The sequence below is a fragment of the Laccaria bicolor genome, genomic scaffold (assembly GCF_000143565.1).
Source record: "Laccaria bicolor S238N-H82 LACBIscaffold_14 genomic scaffold, whole genome shotgun sequence".
Classification (NCBI taxonomy): domain Eukaryota; kingdom Fungi; phylum Basidiomycota; class Agaricomycetes; order Agaricales; family Hydnangiaceae; genus Laccaria; species Laccaria bicolor.
Window position 1 is genome coordinate 516,564 of NW_001889885.1, and position 15,721 is coordinate 532,284.

At 46.9% G+C, this 15,721-nt stretch overlaps 7 protein-coding genes across 7 annotated transcripts; 6 read left to right on the top strand and 1 right to left on the bottom strand.

The window, feature by feature from the left end:
• Nucleotides 1-1,146: 1,146 nt before the first annotated feature.
• LACBIDRAFT_327884 (uncharacterized protein) lies at nucleotides 1,147-2,062 on the bottom strand (the record flags this gene model as incomplete). Its single annotated transcript, XM_001881904.1, has 6 exons — nucleotides 1,147-1,211; nucleotides 1,247-1,304; nucleotides 1,331-1,518; nucleotides 1,585-1,751; nucleotides 1,805-1,845; nucleotides 1,877-2,062. The coding sequence occupies 6 exons, from the start codon at nucleotides 2,060-2,062 to the stop codon at nucleotides 1,147-1,149; spliced, it is 705 nt and encodes a 234-aa protein (XP_001881939.1).
• Nucleotides 2,063-2,552: 490 nt separating this feature from the next.
• On the top strand, nucleotides 2,553-3,175 carry LACBIDRAFT_298565 (uncharacterized protein; the record flags this gene model as incomplete). The annotated part of the gene is made up of 4 exons (XM_001881765.1): nucleotides 2,553-2,588; nucleotides 2,635-2,731; nucleotides 2,788-3,053; nucleotides 3,107-3,175. The coding sequence occupies 4 exons, from the start codon at nucleotides 2,553-2,555 to the stop codon at nucleotides 3,173-3,175; spliced, it is 468 nt and encodes a 155-aa protein (XP_001881800.1).
• Nucleotides 3,176-5,478: 2,303 nt separating this feature from the next.
• Nucleotides 5,479-6,190, top strand: LACBIDRAFT_298566 (uncharacterized protein). The gene is made up of 4 exons (XM_001881766.1): nucleotides 5,479-5,616; nucleotides 5,664-5,806; nucleotides 5,870-5,939; nucleotides 5,997-6,190. Exons 1-4 carry the CDS (start codon nucleotides 5,512-5,514, stop codon nucleotides 6,045-6,047), a joined length of 369 nt encoding a protein of 122 aa, XP_001881801.1. The 5' UTR covers nucleotides 5,479-5,511; the 3' UTR covers nucleotides 6,048-6,190.
• Nucleotides 6,191-6,766: 576 nt separating this feature from the next.
• On the top strand, nucleotides 6,767-7,175 carry LACBIDRAFT_298567 (uncharacterized protein; the record flags this gene model as incomplete). Its single annotated transcript, XM_001881767.1, has 2 exons — nucleotides 6,767-6,832; nucleotides 6,882-7,175. 2 exons carry the CDS (start codon nucleotides 6,767-6,769, stop codon nucleotides 7,173-7,175), a joined length of 360 nt encoding a protein of 119 aa, XP_001881802.1.
• Nucleotides 7,176-7,933: 758 nt separating this feature from the next.
• LACBIDRAFT_298568 (uncharacterized protein) lies at nucleotides 7,934-8,352 on the top strand (the record flags this gene model as incomplete). Its single annotated transcript, XM_001881768.1, has 3 exons — nucleotides 7,934-7,946; nucleotides 8,008-8,154; nucleotides 8,207-8,352. 3 exons carry the CDS (start codon nucleotides 7,934-7,936, stop codon nucleotides 8,350-8,352), a joined length of 306 nt encoding a protein of 101 aa, XP_001881803.1.
• Nucleotides 8,353-8,488: 136 nt separating this feature from the next.
• LACBIDRAFT_298569 (uncharacterized protein) lies at nucleotides 8,489-8,866 on the top strand (the record flags this gene model as incomplete). Its single annotated transcript, XM_001881769.1, has 3 exons — nucleotides 8,489-8,617; nucleotides 8,669-8,728; nucleotides 8,780-8,866. The coding sequence occupies 3 exons, from the start codon at nucleotides 8,489-8,491 to the stop codon at nucleotides 8,864-8,866; spliced, it is 276 nt and encodes a 91-aa protein (XP_001881804.1).
• Nucleotides 8,867-10,503: 1,637 nt separating this feature from the next.
• On the top strand, nucleotides 10,504-11,145 carry LACBIDRAFT_327887 (uncharacterized protein; the record flags this gene model as incomplete). The annotated part of the gene is made up of 4 exons (XM_001881770.1): nucleotides 10,504-10,573; nucleotides 10,629-10,723; nucleotides 10,927-11,022; nucleotides 11,074-11,145. 4 exons carry the CDS (start codon nucleotides 10,504-10,506, stop codon nucleotides 11,143-11,145), a joined length of 333 nt encoding a protein of 110 aa, XP_001881805.1.
• Nucleotides 11,146-15,721: the final 4,576 nt, after the last annotated feature.

Below are 15,721 nucleotides of genomic sequence, written 5' to 3' on the forward strand. Positions count from 1 at the left end.
TCAATTTCACCACTGCCACCTGATATGGCAAGGACTTGAGCAATGCTCATAGCCAGCCAGTGGGGACACTGGACTCCAATGTTTTATTGAATGGTATAACCATGAAGGGTAGGATGGGTTCTGACATGGACGTTCAGAACAAAAAGATGGTCATTGAACAAGCCGTGACCAACACCAGACACATGTCCAAGCCTGAGCACTTATGCACCATGGCATTTGAATCTTGTTAGATTCAAACAGAAGGCAATGACACAACAGAGGTGTTGTACTCTAAGTACCATAAGAACATCAACCGCAGAACTGCAGTTTACTAGGTTGTAAAAAAAGAAACACAGAAAATAGAGGCTTGGCAAAAACAATGCCTTGGAACAGCTCTCAGTCACAGAAGCACACATCATGAATAGATATCAGCAGTCTTACATAGATGAAAATATATGCTGAAAATGTTCAAATTGAGGGCCTGCGCCGCTGAGCTTCATGGCAGAGCTTTGTTCAAGTCAGCTGAGGCTGTCAAGCACCATTCTAGGCTAGGGCTGTGCACTGTCCATTTGATGGGGATGGCTGTCAATCGATGGGCGTAAATTTGCAACTCGAAAGCCAGAACAGGAATGGGCAGGCAAAAAACAGGTTGTACAGACATTTGCCCACCCTTTCAATGTATATATTTTTTTTCACAGTTTTTCATTTGTTTTTGAGTACCTGGTAGATGTAAGAAGAGATATTAAGCACGAATAATAAAGATTTGCACCTTCAAACGGCAAATCGTGAGCTCGAGGTGTGAATAGACCTTTCGCAGGGTTTCAATTGCAATGAGTCAGCACCATTCTGGTTGTATTTGAGCTGCAATTGAACCCCCCTGGAGACATTTAGTGTGATAGAGATATGCAAAATTTTAATAATGAAGCACTTCAGACATTGTCAATAGATAATACAGCTAATTGTGGGTAAAATCACAGAATGTGTCGATGACCCATCTGACGGCCGTTACGGCCGTCATGTGACAGATAAAAACGGGTGTTCAGCAAGCCCAAACGGAACAGGTAATTGTCCGTCAGACCCGTCCGTCGACCGGTCTATGACGGGCACGGTGCGCAGCCCTATTCTAGGCCTCCAAAGCATTCCCAAACGTGAATTATAAATTGAATCCTATGTTTCTTCTTCATCTGAGTCCGTAGACGCAATGAAACCTAGGTACGAGCCATCCAAAGCACCTATCCAAGTGTCAGATTAACGAAGTAAAACACACGCCAGTATGAATTCACGACCAACGTTCCTGGTGGCATGTTTACCGCGATACGCCGACACTACCGGGCTAGGCGTAGCAAGGTACCCAACGGTCGACGTTGATGATGCTTGTGTATTCGTCGAGCTTGACCCGGGAGGCATCGAGTAATGCACCACCCGCGAAAGCGTGGAGATGGGAGACACGGGGTACATCACTGATGACATTGAGAAAGAGGCGGAGGCGAAGGGGGATGATGGGGCAAAGGAGAAGGGTTTCTGACATTGTGGAGTTGACTGTGCATGAAGCAAAGAGTCAGCCGCTGCGAGGGTGAAAAAAATGTGGAAAGTAAACAAACGTACGTTCGGGGAGAGGACTTTGAAAGGGCGTTGGGGCGTCGTCGTTGGAGACTTTGCATTCGACTTCGGCCGCGCTGGAGAGTTGACGGGTGGCATTGGCAGGGGAGGGTACTTCAGCGCATACCCCGCCTCCGCGATGTTGAACGTAAAAATCGTAACCGCCGTCACTTCTACACACAGACGACCAATCAGCAAAACTCGAGAAACACACAACAGCACTCACCTAGCAAAGACGCCCACTGATACACCCACTCCGAAGACCACCTCTCAAACGTGTGGCTCGAGCGTAACACACGTCGAATGGCCGTCGGCAGAGACGGTACAAGTAAGACAGTATAAGAGCAGCTACGAGACAGACGGCGTTCAGCCGTATACGTTGGAGAGCCTCTGCTTTGTGGGGTTTAAAGTGGTTGGCTATGGCTGCGAGCGTTGAGGATATAAGAGATTGCGACGAGGGTTTCTTGGTGGGTAATGGTGGCATGCTTGAAGTCCCGGGAAATAGTGAGCTGGAGAACGGGCTTTTACACGCGTCAACGTCGCGTGCAATGGTTGTCGAGAGAGAAAATGGGGTTTCAAGGCTGAAAAGTCACGGGACCAGAACAGAATCATGTGTACACAAGTTCGTCTTGAATGTGTATCGCACATGCGCAGGACTTTCTTCATGTCAGACGCTCACCGGTCTAATCAATGATGACTTGACCAAATCAGCTCGCATTCTTCTGCATCTCTCTCAGTTTGCTCTCCCAACGTCTCTCGGCGCTGAAGACGAGTCAATCGTTGAGCTTTCCTTTTCAAACCCTCGATTTTCTACACCGATATCATGATGAGGTGGGTTTGCTCTTATCCTTGGACCGTTGGAATAGTCTGTCCCCCGTTGTCACTGAGGTTTCGTTGATTGCTGAGCTGTAAACAATTAACAACCTCTTTCAGCCTTTAGAGATATGTTCCAACCATGCAATCCGTTCCCAAGGATGTCAGTAACCGCAAGGGTTGTGAGAACTTGTTCAGTAAGTTACTTACGCGTTGAGTATCCCCTTTACCAATCAAACTCAGGCACCCAGATCAATTCTCGGCGATGTTACAATGTGGTGGTATGTAGTGACTGCAAGCAGCGCACGACAGTTTTGGGGTGAGGACGTGCACATTAAAAGCAAGGTACCTATTCTATTTTCAATCCTGCTGTATGCTGATAGAGCTTCTGAACAGAAGAATTCCAACGATCGCGAAATCACTCAACGACTCCCCCAATACTCATTGAAGCACATCTATACAGATCTTTCCTTCTTCCCATCCACTTCAAGCGCTGGTCCGATCTCGTCAATCCCAAAGGTGGTCACGGCGTACGCCGCCATCGTAGTCACGATGACAGTTATGCCAGGGAAGCGGGAGGCGTAGTGTGCCTGTCTTTTCTCGGACTCGCTCACAGATCTCAACCGGGATTGATCGCGTCTGGCAGGCGGGATGTGTATGCTGTAACCTGTTAATCCCCTTCTCCTTGTCTCCGACTGACCCTATCTATTTCTAGAGTGCAAAGGTCACGACGCGAGAGATACACATCAGCCGAGCCGCACTTGCACAAACCTCTCCGACGTAAACACCAGCTTACTCAATATGAAGGAGCGTGGTTCGGGTTACGCTACCCGCGTTGAATCAAACCATAGTGCGTTTGAGAACATCCACCACGACACTCTTATTTTCAAGATTACTTTCCTTGTTTTTGTGATTTGATGTCATCTTCATTCCGCATCACTGCCATGCTCGTCATGGCAAACCTTGCTGCACCATTCTCCTCTGGTAGCTGCGACATCCAGCATGCGCAACTGGGACTTTCCGCCAATTGAACAGGCTCGCCCAACCTTCCGACACTCCACGCTTCGTCTTTCTTGGGTCTGGTAGATCTGTAATTAAATTGTTCTGAATGAATGGGACGTATGTATGAGCATTGCTGTTCATCCCAAGTCGGACTTGAAGCTTGATTGGCAGGGTAATAAACTCATTTCTGATGAAGAGTGCTGTTCCTGTCGCGCAGCTCTTTGATTTCTCATCTCACGTCAGATCACCCACATTCGATAATGGTCAAGATGTAGCCTTTGCTCAGTGGAAAGCTGCATTAGGAAAGATGACTACAAAGGCGACATGACTGGGATGCCTCTCTCATGAGAGACCCAGCTCCGTCTCTTCGCCACCTTTAACTCCCCTGACGGTGTGTGTTTATCCTTACAGTCTATGGCGGTCCCGTTTCAAAAATGAAGTCAGCAGTCCGTGCCTCCGCATTTTACATAACCTGAAGGCGCTTCAATTCCAACACCTGCTTCCACAGCTACGTCAGAGGGTGTCAATGCGCATCAAGGAACTACGCTCGATTTAACGTGCCTTCAGCGTAATCACACATTCCGCTGGCGGTCTTTCGAGCACGGATTATATTGAACCGTAAAAGGGAACGCCTTTGACCGTGAGGACTTGATGTGAATAGTTACGATGCACTCCGTAGTTGGTCAAAGCTCGGTTTATAGCGTGCTTTTCGGCTACTTGGGCATGGTAAGTTCTGTCCCGCTACCCTTCTTACGCTGTTTTGCAATTATATTAATTCAAGGGGAATGACAGAGAGAATGCTTGAGAATGTATTTCAGATGAGTGCTCTTCTTTCCGGCGCTCCGACGAAAAATGAAACGCAAGCCACTTGAAAGGCCGACCCAGTCGTACCCTCGAGAAACGTTGCAAAAAGAAGGCACCTCTGGCAGGGGCTGGGAAGTCGGTCTCGGCTTTATCTACATAACCACCGCGCCCAGTTCCCGGTCATGGTTAACAAACATTCAGACAGATTACACACCTGTTTCTTCACATCGTTCGTCACCTACGGTGCCTCGCCAACCAAGCATGGCAATAAAAGATTAATCTATGTAGGAACTCCCAAATCACCGACTTCCTAAAAGATACAGGGGCATTCACTTCTGTCAATCATTGGACACGTACAGTATCATGCAGAGGTAAGGTGCCTCGCCAACCGAGCATGGCAATGAAAGAGGAACTCCCAAATCGCCGACTTCCTAAAAGATTCAGGGGCATTCACATTCACAGGAGAGAAGAACACACCCAAAGACCTCCCTGATGTTTCTTGCGACCTCATGTCAAAGATTTGGGGTGACATTGTAATTTTGAAAGTTCAAGAAACGCTGGTTCACGTGTATGTAAATATCAAAGGTGTGCGACTCTGATTAGATCCTGACCATGATTCCGTAACCCCTTTCTCCAGGATGTATCACCTCTCGATCTGTTGTGTTTTATGGAGGCAATTGTTGTGTCAAGAGTCAACACCAAATCGTGGAGCCACAGCACCGGTTGTCTGTTGAAGATTCCACCTTGACTCCAGAGTCCACCGTCCCCAAACTTGCCCCAAACCTGTTATTAATTAAGGGCATAACTACGTTATCTTCTCAGCGGTTCTGCTCAAAACCAGGACCCGGGTCAACAGCACAAACGGTCTGATCCCGAAAATGGGAGATTTGTCCGGACGCCATTTGGCGGTCTCTGTCTGGGTTGTGCCCGGTCTACCCTCAGAATTTGTAAATTTGTCCGGGTTGGTGGATCTGGAGGTTTTTCGAGGGCTATCCGACCAACTCACTCAAATCCGGTTTCAAAGGAAGAAGCCGACGCGTGCAATCTGAGAACTCAGAAGGGATCAGCGTTGACACGCTTCGATCAGAAGCTCTCAATATGTAAATGCCATACAAGTGAATCTGGAAAGGATCCAAATGCTAAATCCCATTGGAGGAAGAAGCCAAGGAGCAGCGGCACCTCGATAAGTAGTCCCAAGAACGACGTCCCCAGATCTGATGATCTTAGCCGTTGCTTGGGTATAAAAACGCTGCAACTTTACTCCAACTCCCCAGCGCTCCCATTCTATCCCATTATCGACCATTACCTGTACCAATGCCCACCATCGAGAACCCAGATACCGGCCTCTTTGCGACTGCGCCTGCCATACTTGGAGGCGCTATCCAATTCAGTCCCCCAACCGGCGAAGCGAATCAACAAGTATGGGACCTTTAAGTTCCAATAGATCTGATGTTTATCCGCCTTAGTGGTTAATTCCCGATCTGGTGGGGGTCACATCCATACAGAGCGCCGGCCCCGGACCCTTTGCCTGGGTTCCGGGGGCGGCTGTAGCCGGCGCGAATGTCGTCACGAATCTAGCGGCATTTAATTGGTTCATCACCCCGGTTGCGTATGTCACGAACTATCTCATATAATATCCAATGCCTGATATTTTTACTGCCGCTCTTTTCAGTGGTGGCGGAAACACTATTCGGACCAACAATGCTGCAGCGTTGTTCTGGGGGGCACCTGTTGCCGGCGAGGTATTGGCGGTGCCACTATTTATGGATTACTATTCATACTGATTTCCGAACTTTTAGGGGGTTCCTCTCGTCCCAGCTGCTAATGCAGCTCAATTCATTTTCGCCTAAGTCTGAATCAAATCAAATCCCACTGAACTCGTGTGCCGACTGTTTGGATTGTGAATCGAGTTTGTTATGGACAACATTGTATTTCATTATGTTCCGAGTCGAATGAACCTTGAATGAACCAAGCATTGATTTGAGTATGATTTACAAATATTAGTTTTGGAAAAGTGGTCGCCCCACCGCACTAGGGATCCGCCTGGTGATCGATTGATCCCACGTCCCGTTTCTCCCAGCCAATGGCACTCGCTTTCAGCACTACGCAATGTGTGTCTACTTTGACTACTTCCCGTCCTCCACTTCTCTGGCTGCTCGAATCTCAATCTCAGTTTACCCTTACCGCCGTGACGTGACGACATCCTCGTACTTCCGAGTTCGGGATTGCTGACCTCAAACTTGCCTCAAACTTTCCATAAAAGCACGATCCCTCGTGCAACCGACTTCACGCCACTGTCATACACGACAGATACGATGAGCAATACGTGCATGCGCATATGCTCAGTACGAGGGCGCTCCACCAACTCTGTCGAGTTTCCAACCACTCCGGCCAACACGCGTCACACCTAAGTGCCTCGCTAGCACCACTGACTTGGGTTAGTCGGGTCAGCGCAATCGGACGGGTCTTTGTGGCTTCGATGGTGGCAAACGGGTGCGCATGTAAGCATTTATCTTTCTTTCTTCTGCAGGTACTGACGGCTATGTAGTGGTCAAGACACGAACTGTCAATGCTTCCAGTTGGAAAATCCGACGAAGAAGAACAATCTCGCGTAGTAGCTACATACAAACAAATGGTTTGTTCCCTCCCTCCCTCTCTTTCCCCCTTACTTACCCTCCTCCCAGATGAACCTCGTCATATCCCGCCTCTCCCCAATCACCCAACTCTCCGTAATCTACCGCGCAACCTCCCCAGGCCACCCAAACTGCAACCTCCTCACCGTCCCCTACCGCTCCTCGGAAGCAGCGCAAATAGGCGAACGCAACCTCGTCGAACGGCTCATCTCAACCATGCCGGACGAGCAGTGGCGGACGTTTAGGAAAAGGTGGGATTGGGATTTGTTTGCTGTGCATAATGCACTTTGGGAGTGGAAGATTGCGAGCTTTGATAAGGTTCGCGAGGAAGGAATGGCAGGGTAAAGTGGATTTTCATGGATGTTTGGGACCAGGCTTTGCAGAGGCCTGATGCACATACGGAGCCTGGGACGGATTGTTTGCATTGTGAGTCGTTTACCATGGGTATATGCGCTGGTTTGGATTGATGATTGTTGTTTGTAGGGAACCTGCCTGGGATATTCGAGCAGTGGATGCACCAGATATACCACGTCCCCTTTTGGAGCGGGAGAGGAAGAAGGCAAAGGCGAATGTGATGTGGCGACATAGATAGATTCACCGTCGACGAGCGCATATACCCTACCATGGAGGCACAAGTTGTGTACGACGTTAAGCATCGTAATTGTACTCATCGCTAGACAACATTTTGCGACGTTGTGCACAGACGGCCACTGTTAACTTGGACAACAAAAACAGCTTGATTTTGATCTTGCTTCCATCCACGACGTCGTCAAAGCATTCAACGACGAAATCGCTCTCTGTTTCCAAACGTTACTACGACAACCAACGCTCCGAGTCAACATCGACACGCGAACGTGCCCAGATCAGCAGCTTCACGCGACAGTTCGTATATTATCTTTTACACAAGTTTTCTACTAACAAAAGCTATTATAGAGAATTCTACCAACACTCAAAAGGAAGAACAACACGACGAAAACGCGTACACGAAGAGTCGACATGCGATCTAACGCATAAGCGCCGTCAGAAAGACGCAGGCGGCAGGAGTGCGAACAACGAGCGGTTACGCTACGGCGAGGCGGGCTTTCACATTTAAAGGCTGGGGTATGGGTCGAGAAGGTGAGTACTTACGTCGCATTGTTCATCTTGCACAACACTGACGGCTGTGGTTGTTTCCAAGTATTCCGCACTTCGCATAGAGCGTTCTGGCTTCATGCGCCGGTTTTGCGGATGGATATACGTCGTGTCGAGGCTGGAAACGCCTCCGAGTTAACATTCAACGATGCACGTACAAACGTGCCCAGCAACAACCAAGTTTCACGCGACAGTGAGTACCACACTATCTTTTACACAGGTTTTCTACTCATAAAAGCTATTAGATTTTGTTCTACTACCTACAACAAACCGAAACGATACGCGAGAAGATGAACAAGACAACAAAAACGCGTACAAGAAGAGTCGACATGTATATCTAACGCGAGAACGCCACCGGAAGGGCGCGGGAGTGCAGTCAACGAGAGGATAGACGACGTTTCACATGGAGAAGCTGGGAGAGCGTCGTGATATATTGAGAGGGTGACAAGAATTGAGTACTTACGTCGCCTTGGGCATCATGCATGACACTGACGACCGCGGTTGTTTCCAAGCCCTCGGCACTTCACATGGAGTGTTCTGGCTTGCATGCGCCAGTTTTGGGGATGCATATACATTGTCTCCAGGCTGGAAAGGGCACCGGCGATGTTCAGGGCTGTGGATGCATAAACGGAGCCAGCACGCGCTGGACGATAAAGGTACGTCAGTACGCCTCTGCAGACTATTGTAACATTGACGTACTCTGGCAGGTTCACATTGACACTCTCGGAAGATTTCAAAACACAAAAGCAAACGTCTACATGAGGATTGTAAGTCAACACGTTGTCATCAAATGAAACTACATTGAAATACTTTTGTAGAGCCAACGTACCGACGACGATGTATATGGTCAACAGCGGAGGGATGTCTACAGAACACACCAATCCCTGCGACGTATGGGACAGTGAAGAGCATATATACACGTGTCCGATGCACGCAAGAACGACGGACATCTACAGGCGATCGAGAAGTAAGTATTCTTGACCTATTATCGCGGCAATACGTGACTTAGCCTCTCACGCATAAACTCGACAGTGCCGACACAGCATCTTTTACGGCGCCAGAGAAACATCGTTTCGCATATTGGGACAGAATGTATGCGCCAACTTTCAAGATCGAAGAAACTTGATCATAACTGGCAACCACGACTCGGATGTGTTGTAACATCTCCTTTGGCCCAACTGTAAGGCTGTATTAGATAATACAGCTGTCTACACTACCATACACAAGTGGCATTTCCTATGGCATGTTCGTCATATGTGCCATGGCATGTCCGATCTGTCATGTGGAAATCACACCTCAAGCATTGTCACTCTGCCATTGTGTGAGGCCTCAAGGGACAATTATTTGGCAATGCCGAGATACTAAGCTGATATAGAGGATGATCTTATACTTACAACACTTACTGCTAAATAATGAGTGAGATGGTCAGCTGATTTTGTTGCTAGGTGCTGAGCCTTGTACAGGTGTCCCCCCCCAGTTGCCTTTCCGACACCATCAGTACTTGAGGCCCAATCAGCACCTGTAAGTCAACTCCAAGTAGTGTTTAAAGGTTCAGTTCAGTCCGGTTTTTTGCCCCAAAAACGCGCAACTGTGGACCGCAACCAGTCCAGGACTGACCCAGATATTGAGGGAACTGAACCGAACCACCTAGGGCCGGTCTTTTGCAGTCCATGATACTGGTTCAGACCGATCCAGACTGGTTTTTTTGTGTATAATTCATTGTACCAATATAAACCATCTATCTCAACCATTATTACTCTGAAAAATAGATGGGTTATATAGCATGGTAAAGCATGTAAATACCTGTCGTTATACCAATTTGTAAGAGATTTAATGAAGATCTGACATGGCTATGACTGAAACCGAATTACATCTCATCAAGACTTGGGCAAAATTTAATGTGGCAACTGTAAATTATGTAATGCATACCATACATTGATAGATGGTGAGCATATTTTCATACTTATAGTTTCAATATCCAAAAATTGAATCAAGCAAAATGATGAAAATTTGAGTGAGTTAGAATTAAAGTCATTCTGGTACAAGTTGCACAAACAAGTATTTATACCAAAATGGATTTGGTTATATCTTTCTCAGTTCTTAGCCGTTTTTGATGAACAAAAAACCCAATTAAAGGTAATAAATGTGGTTACAATGCTATGTAACGCATGTGACTGTTTAACCAGTTGCAACCGATTAAAACCGGTCTTTGAATGGTTTTAAAAGATTTTTGAAATGAGGCAACCGGCAACTGGACCAACCCCAAATTTGGGCAACTGCAACCGAAAAAAGACCAGACCATGGTCCGGTTCAGTTCAGTCCACCAGTTTTTTGCGGTCCTATGGACTGAACCTTTAAACACTAACTCCAAGTGCTGATATTTCTGATGGTCACATGTTTCTTAACGGTAGCTTTGGTTTTATTGTGATTTTCAGAAATGATGTCATTTCGAAAAAAAAAAAAGTTTTGAAGTCAGGGTGTCTCCAACATGTGAGATGTCACGATCTGTGATGCTGGGTGTCCTGTGGGCGCTGAGCACTCAATGCTTGTTGCTCTTACTACTGATATGTCTGCCTATGATACTGATCATGAAGAAGACAAGAATGATGGATGTAAGTACTGCTTTGATCTGCCAAGTCACTAATACATTGGCTTGAACTGTTGCAGGGGGTCTGAGCCTTTACAACGACAACAAGGGCATCAAGATGACCATTCTCTTTACTCCCCTTCCTGCACCTCTTGCACCAGGGAAGAAGCGCCATGTTAATGCTAAGCAATTCATCATCACAAAGATCAACTACTTCCATGAGGACATCCCTCCCACAACTTCTTGACCAGAATTCTCACCATGAACCTCAAACACGAGGATCTCTTTGAATGCTCATGGCTGTTTCAAGGAGAGCAGCTCGACCACCCTGATTCATTTTCCTTATCCTATACCATCCCCCGCTGGGTCACTGACCAGGTGAACATCAGCAACGAGAAAGACTATAAGCAAATGGTGGACAAAGCTACAAGTAAGTCACCCTTCGAGGTAAAGCTATTCATCATTGAGAACAAGGTTTGTCATATCAATCTCTGTCATGTTTCGCATTGTAACACATCTATATAGACTGGAAATGGAGAAGACGATCCTGAGGAGGATGCAGAGCATGAAGAAGCTGTGGGATCAAGGAAAATGTAAACGTACGGAACTCAGGGTCAGACACAAAGTGGTGACAACTGTGTATTTTAGCTACCTGTAAACATACGGAACTAAAGTGAACGTGGCATGAGTCTCAGATAAGTAAATGTAAGTAAAAGAATCTCACCTCAGGGTCAGACACAAAGTGGTGATGACTGAGGTGACACCCATGGCTGTAGGCCTATGCCATATAAACTGGAATAATCCACCTGACTGTTTTCCATAGGTGGTGGATTTTTCCAAGCCTTTCCCTCTGTGGATTAATCCACCCACCTCTGTAGCAATGACTTTAGAGGGGTATGTCTGATGGGAAACAATATATTGGAGATGTAGGAGGTATATAGAGATGTAGGAGGTATATAAGTCTTGATATTTTCATTTATTCCGCCTTCATATCTGTCATTCCAGCCTTTGATGCTAACGACTGTAAACAAAGGCATATTTGAGCATCTGGTGATGTTTTTTCTTTCTACAGTCTGTTTCTCTTGGAAAAAAAGACCACAAAACCCTCCAAATATATGCTAGATTATATTTACACCTCCTCAAATGTTTTCTGCAGCCTGACTTGTGTCAAAATTGATGGATTGGTTCCAGATGGTTTGGATGACGCTTTCACTGACGCGGAAAGGAATTGACCAATATGTACAAACAAGATTACTAATATTAGCGCTCCGAGATTCCTGGTCCCCAATGCTACCAAAATGTACCTACTCATCATCGTCCTCCACCAGCTCCTCGAGTATGGGATCAATGGAAGCATACGGACCCTCTCCGCTATCTTCCTGCCTAACGATCGGCACCATTGGCTTGTCCCACAACCTACTGAATCGAGTGCGCAGCATATGCTGCATATTAGCTTGACGGCTTGCATACACATTCACCCCCTCCATCATCGCCTCGTCCAGCCCTTCCCACCCTTTCCGTAGATCCTCCCACCAGGCGGCTCTCCATTCCAATGTCTTTCGGACGCGTTGCATTTCCTCCCTCAACAAGTGAGCTTCTTCCCACCACCTCAGGTGCCTTGCACGTGCTTTTGCCCACTCAACACGAACAGCTGCGGCAACGTCGGGAGTTAACTACTTACATGTTGAAAAGAATAATAAGAGACAAACCTTCATGTAGAACCTCATCACTTTCATCCCCGACTCCCTGTGGGGTTGTCCATATCCACGATACAATTTTTTTCCCTTGTCCCAATCCTTTCCTGATGTCCGCCCGCTTTCTTTTTGACAACTCACGTCCATCAGGTCCGAACAGGTCATCTGGATCTTCTATGCTAATCTCGTGCCTGTCTGGCATTGTTAGAACACCGTCCTTGAGTTCTTGAAGGTGGGTCCCAATCACCCGGACCCAGCAGGGCCAAAAGCGCTTTGCGTGCCACTCTGTACTTCACTGCGAGAGCCTTTGACTTGTCCTCCAAGCGGCTGATTGTGTCTTGAGCTCTGGTGTTGGGGTTCTGATTACGGATGTTGCGGTTATGGAAGCTGATGAAGGACAGGCGACCACATTGAAGGCTGCAGATTTTGTCAAGCGTATCTTCGCACTGTGCCCGCCGCAGCCTGATCTCGATGTCGATAAGCATTGCATTGCAGCTGTGCTTACAATGATTCTCGGGCAGGGTTGATGGCAGCCATAGAACTTGGTGCTCAACATTGGTGAGCGAGTTGCCGATTTGGGATGACTGATTCATCAACTGTTGCTCGCACCAGGACTCCTCGTTCTGTGCTTGCACCAATGTCACCATGGGCATATAGATCACTTGAAGATTCCGGAAGTGCTTCAGTTGCCATAGGAGTAGAAGTCGGCAGTGCTGGATTTCGTTGTCCTGATTTGTTGTTAGCTGATTTGGCTTCCTTGCATCCCAGCAAATGCGCCGCCTATTTTGAAGTTGTTAGTCATCGTAAAACAACAAGGGGAGAACACCTACTGATTCTCCTCCACCAGTAATCCTAGCATTATGAACCCTGTCCAACTGGTGTCATGTAACTGAGGTACTCCCACCTTCAGGGCGATCACTTCTTCCTTGAGGAGTTGTTTTTTCACTTCGTCTTGAGATGCATCTAAAATGAACATTTGTAAATGTGGTGATAAGGAAGATAATTGGGTATGTACAGGTAACAATGGATACATAAGGATTCTTCTGCTTTGGATCATTCTCCCACCGGAGAATGATGTCGGTCCATTGCTTCTCAACCTCAGGCGTGAGGGAAGCCGAAAAGTCTTCAAATATCTTTTGTTGCTGTTTTTCCTCAGCTGTGGCAAGGACCAAACGTGAATGTAAAGATCGGCCTTGAAAAAAATGTTCGTCAGTCTAAGTAGAGAGGACGACAGTAAACTTACCGAGTCCAACATATTTTCGAAAGTTATGATGACCGATATGGTCATCAAGGGTGTCGTGATGAGAACCTGGGCCCATTTCTTTCATGCTATTCACGACACAGTTCAGCCCCGACCAGCTGCGCTCGATACCTTCACCGTCGGTCCGTCCCACACCATTCTTGAAGTTTAATGAGTGCGGTGCTTGACACAACACCTTGTGCATAGGGCAGTGGCACTTGGGTATCCCCCACTCGAACTCGACGTTGGGAGGGAGCTGGATTTCAGGCGGCAGCTTGTCAACCCTTTCATCAAATTTTAACTTGAACTGACAGGCGATATCATATGATACGAAAACGGATGCGATGAGGAGTGGAGCGAGGGCCGAGAGCAGGATATAATCCATGTTGCAATACCTGTCCGAGGCGTCAGCCGCCGATACTGATAGTGATTTAAACGAGACAAACCTTTCTCCTTTCTGTAGGTCTGCAACCCCCCCTCCACGAACAATCTCATGGCGGGCACAAACAGCCATTCCGACGCCTGTGGAACACAACCCAGTGGAGAACTTGGTCTCAGCATGAGCCAACGTTTTGAAACCACTACAGTTGCTTATCTACGAAGACATCAGTTTTGTGATAAAAGTTGATAATGAGAGCCGCTTACATCTTTCTGAGTGGCGTATTTGAGAACATGTTCACGGTATGGTTTATCATCAGGAAAATAGGCCATCCCGGTGTGTAGGCCAGGGTCCTTAGTGATGGATGATCGCATCAGGTTCTTAAGTCGAAAGTTGGCGTCCATCGCTATGATCAGAAGGTAAAGGAATCTACAATGAGAACCGTGGTCAGGCAACAATCACATACGGATTTATCACTCTACTCACTTCCACTTCGAGTCAACATCCTTCAAGTTGGCCGGCAGGTTGACACCTGGGACTGGACATGCTGGACAGTCAGGGGCAAGGTCTCTGGCCCCAGTGGCGACGAGACCTCCTTGAATGTTGCCTCGTCCTGCACGTTTCATCAATTTGAGATGTCAAAACATGCGAATCATTCGCATGAACAATTTATAACGCGTCTTAGGAAAAAAAGGGAAATATGAGCAATGGCGAATGGTCAGAAACGACAACGCTTACCTTTGGAACGTTCAACTCCGTATTGTCAGTCAGGTACTCCATGGCCTTGTAGTATTCGTGAGCAGATAACTGCCTGCCAAAGTGATGATGTGGAATGTTTCGAGTAGACGAAAAGTTGCACAAGTCTGAGGTTGGTGAACAGTTGCAGGGAACCACTCACTTCGGAGGAGCTGCTGCCGATTGCTTATCCTGTTGTCGCATCCACAGAAATCCATGGCAACGTTGATACGCGTTGCACGGGGATGACCATGAAAGTCCGAAACACGCAAACAAGGATCAAGCGCGTTGGGAAAACCCTAAACACCTAAACACTCACTCACACACACTCACACACACTATCACAATCTCAGTGCACGAGTTCGAGGGCCTTTGGTATTAAGAAATACCATTTTTGTTAGTGTTTGGAAGTCCGGTCTCGTGACTGGAAAAAGACCGTAACCAGACCGGACCAAGACCGCAAAAGACTGGACCTGCGGTTACGGTCTTTTATTTTTGAAATGTAAAGACCGCAAAAAAACCGGTTAACGTGAACCGGTCTTGACCGTTTTGGACCGGTCTTTTGTAGCCCCTTAAATACCCTTTAAAACGCACCCAAGAACGTACGATTTGGTAAAAAAACGAGAGAGATATGAATTAAAATGTAAATTACTTTTGGGAATAATAGATGTACCAGACTTATTTTATAGAAGCACCAATTCCTAACGGAATTTAACGTTCTTGGGCTCGTTTTGAAGCTATTAGAGATGTTAATAAATTTACCGATTCATAATTTTAAAATATTGGCCTAAAGACCGGTCATAAACCGGTTAAAACCGATGCAGACCGAAACCGGTCTATAGACCGCAAAAAACCGCGGTCTGCGGTCTTTTTGCGGTCCGGTCTGGTCTTTTGACTTCTGGGGAAAAGGCAGACCGGTTACGGTTACGGTTAACGCCCCTGGGCATCAAAAAACCGGACCGAACCGGACTTTCAAACACTAATTTTTGTCTTCTTAGGTTTAAGTCTCAAGAGATTTTCGTCTCAAAACGGGTTTTTATTATAAGGTGTGGTTTAGAATAGTTCAATAGAACAAAATATGTCTTTCTGGGAACTTGGTCTCTTAAATGCAAAGTTCTTTGATCA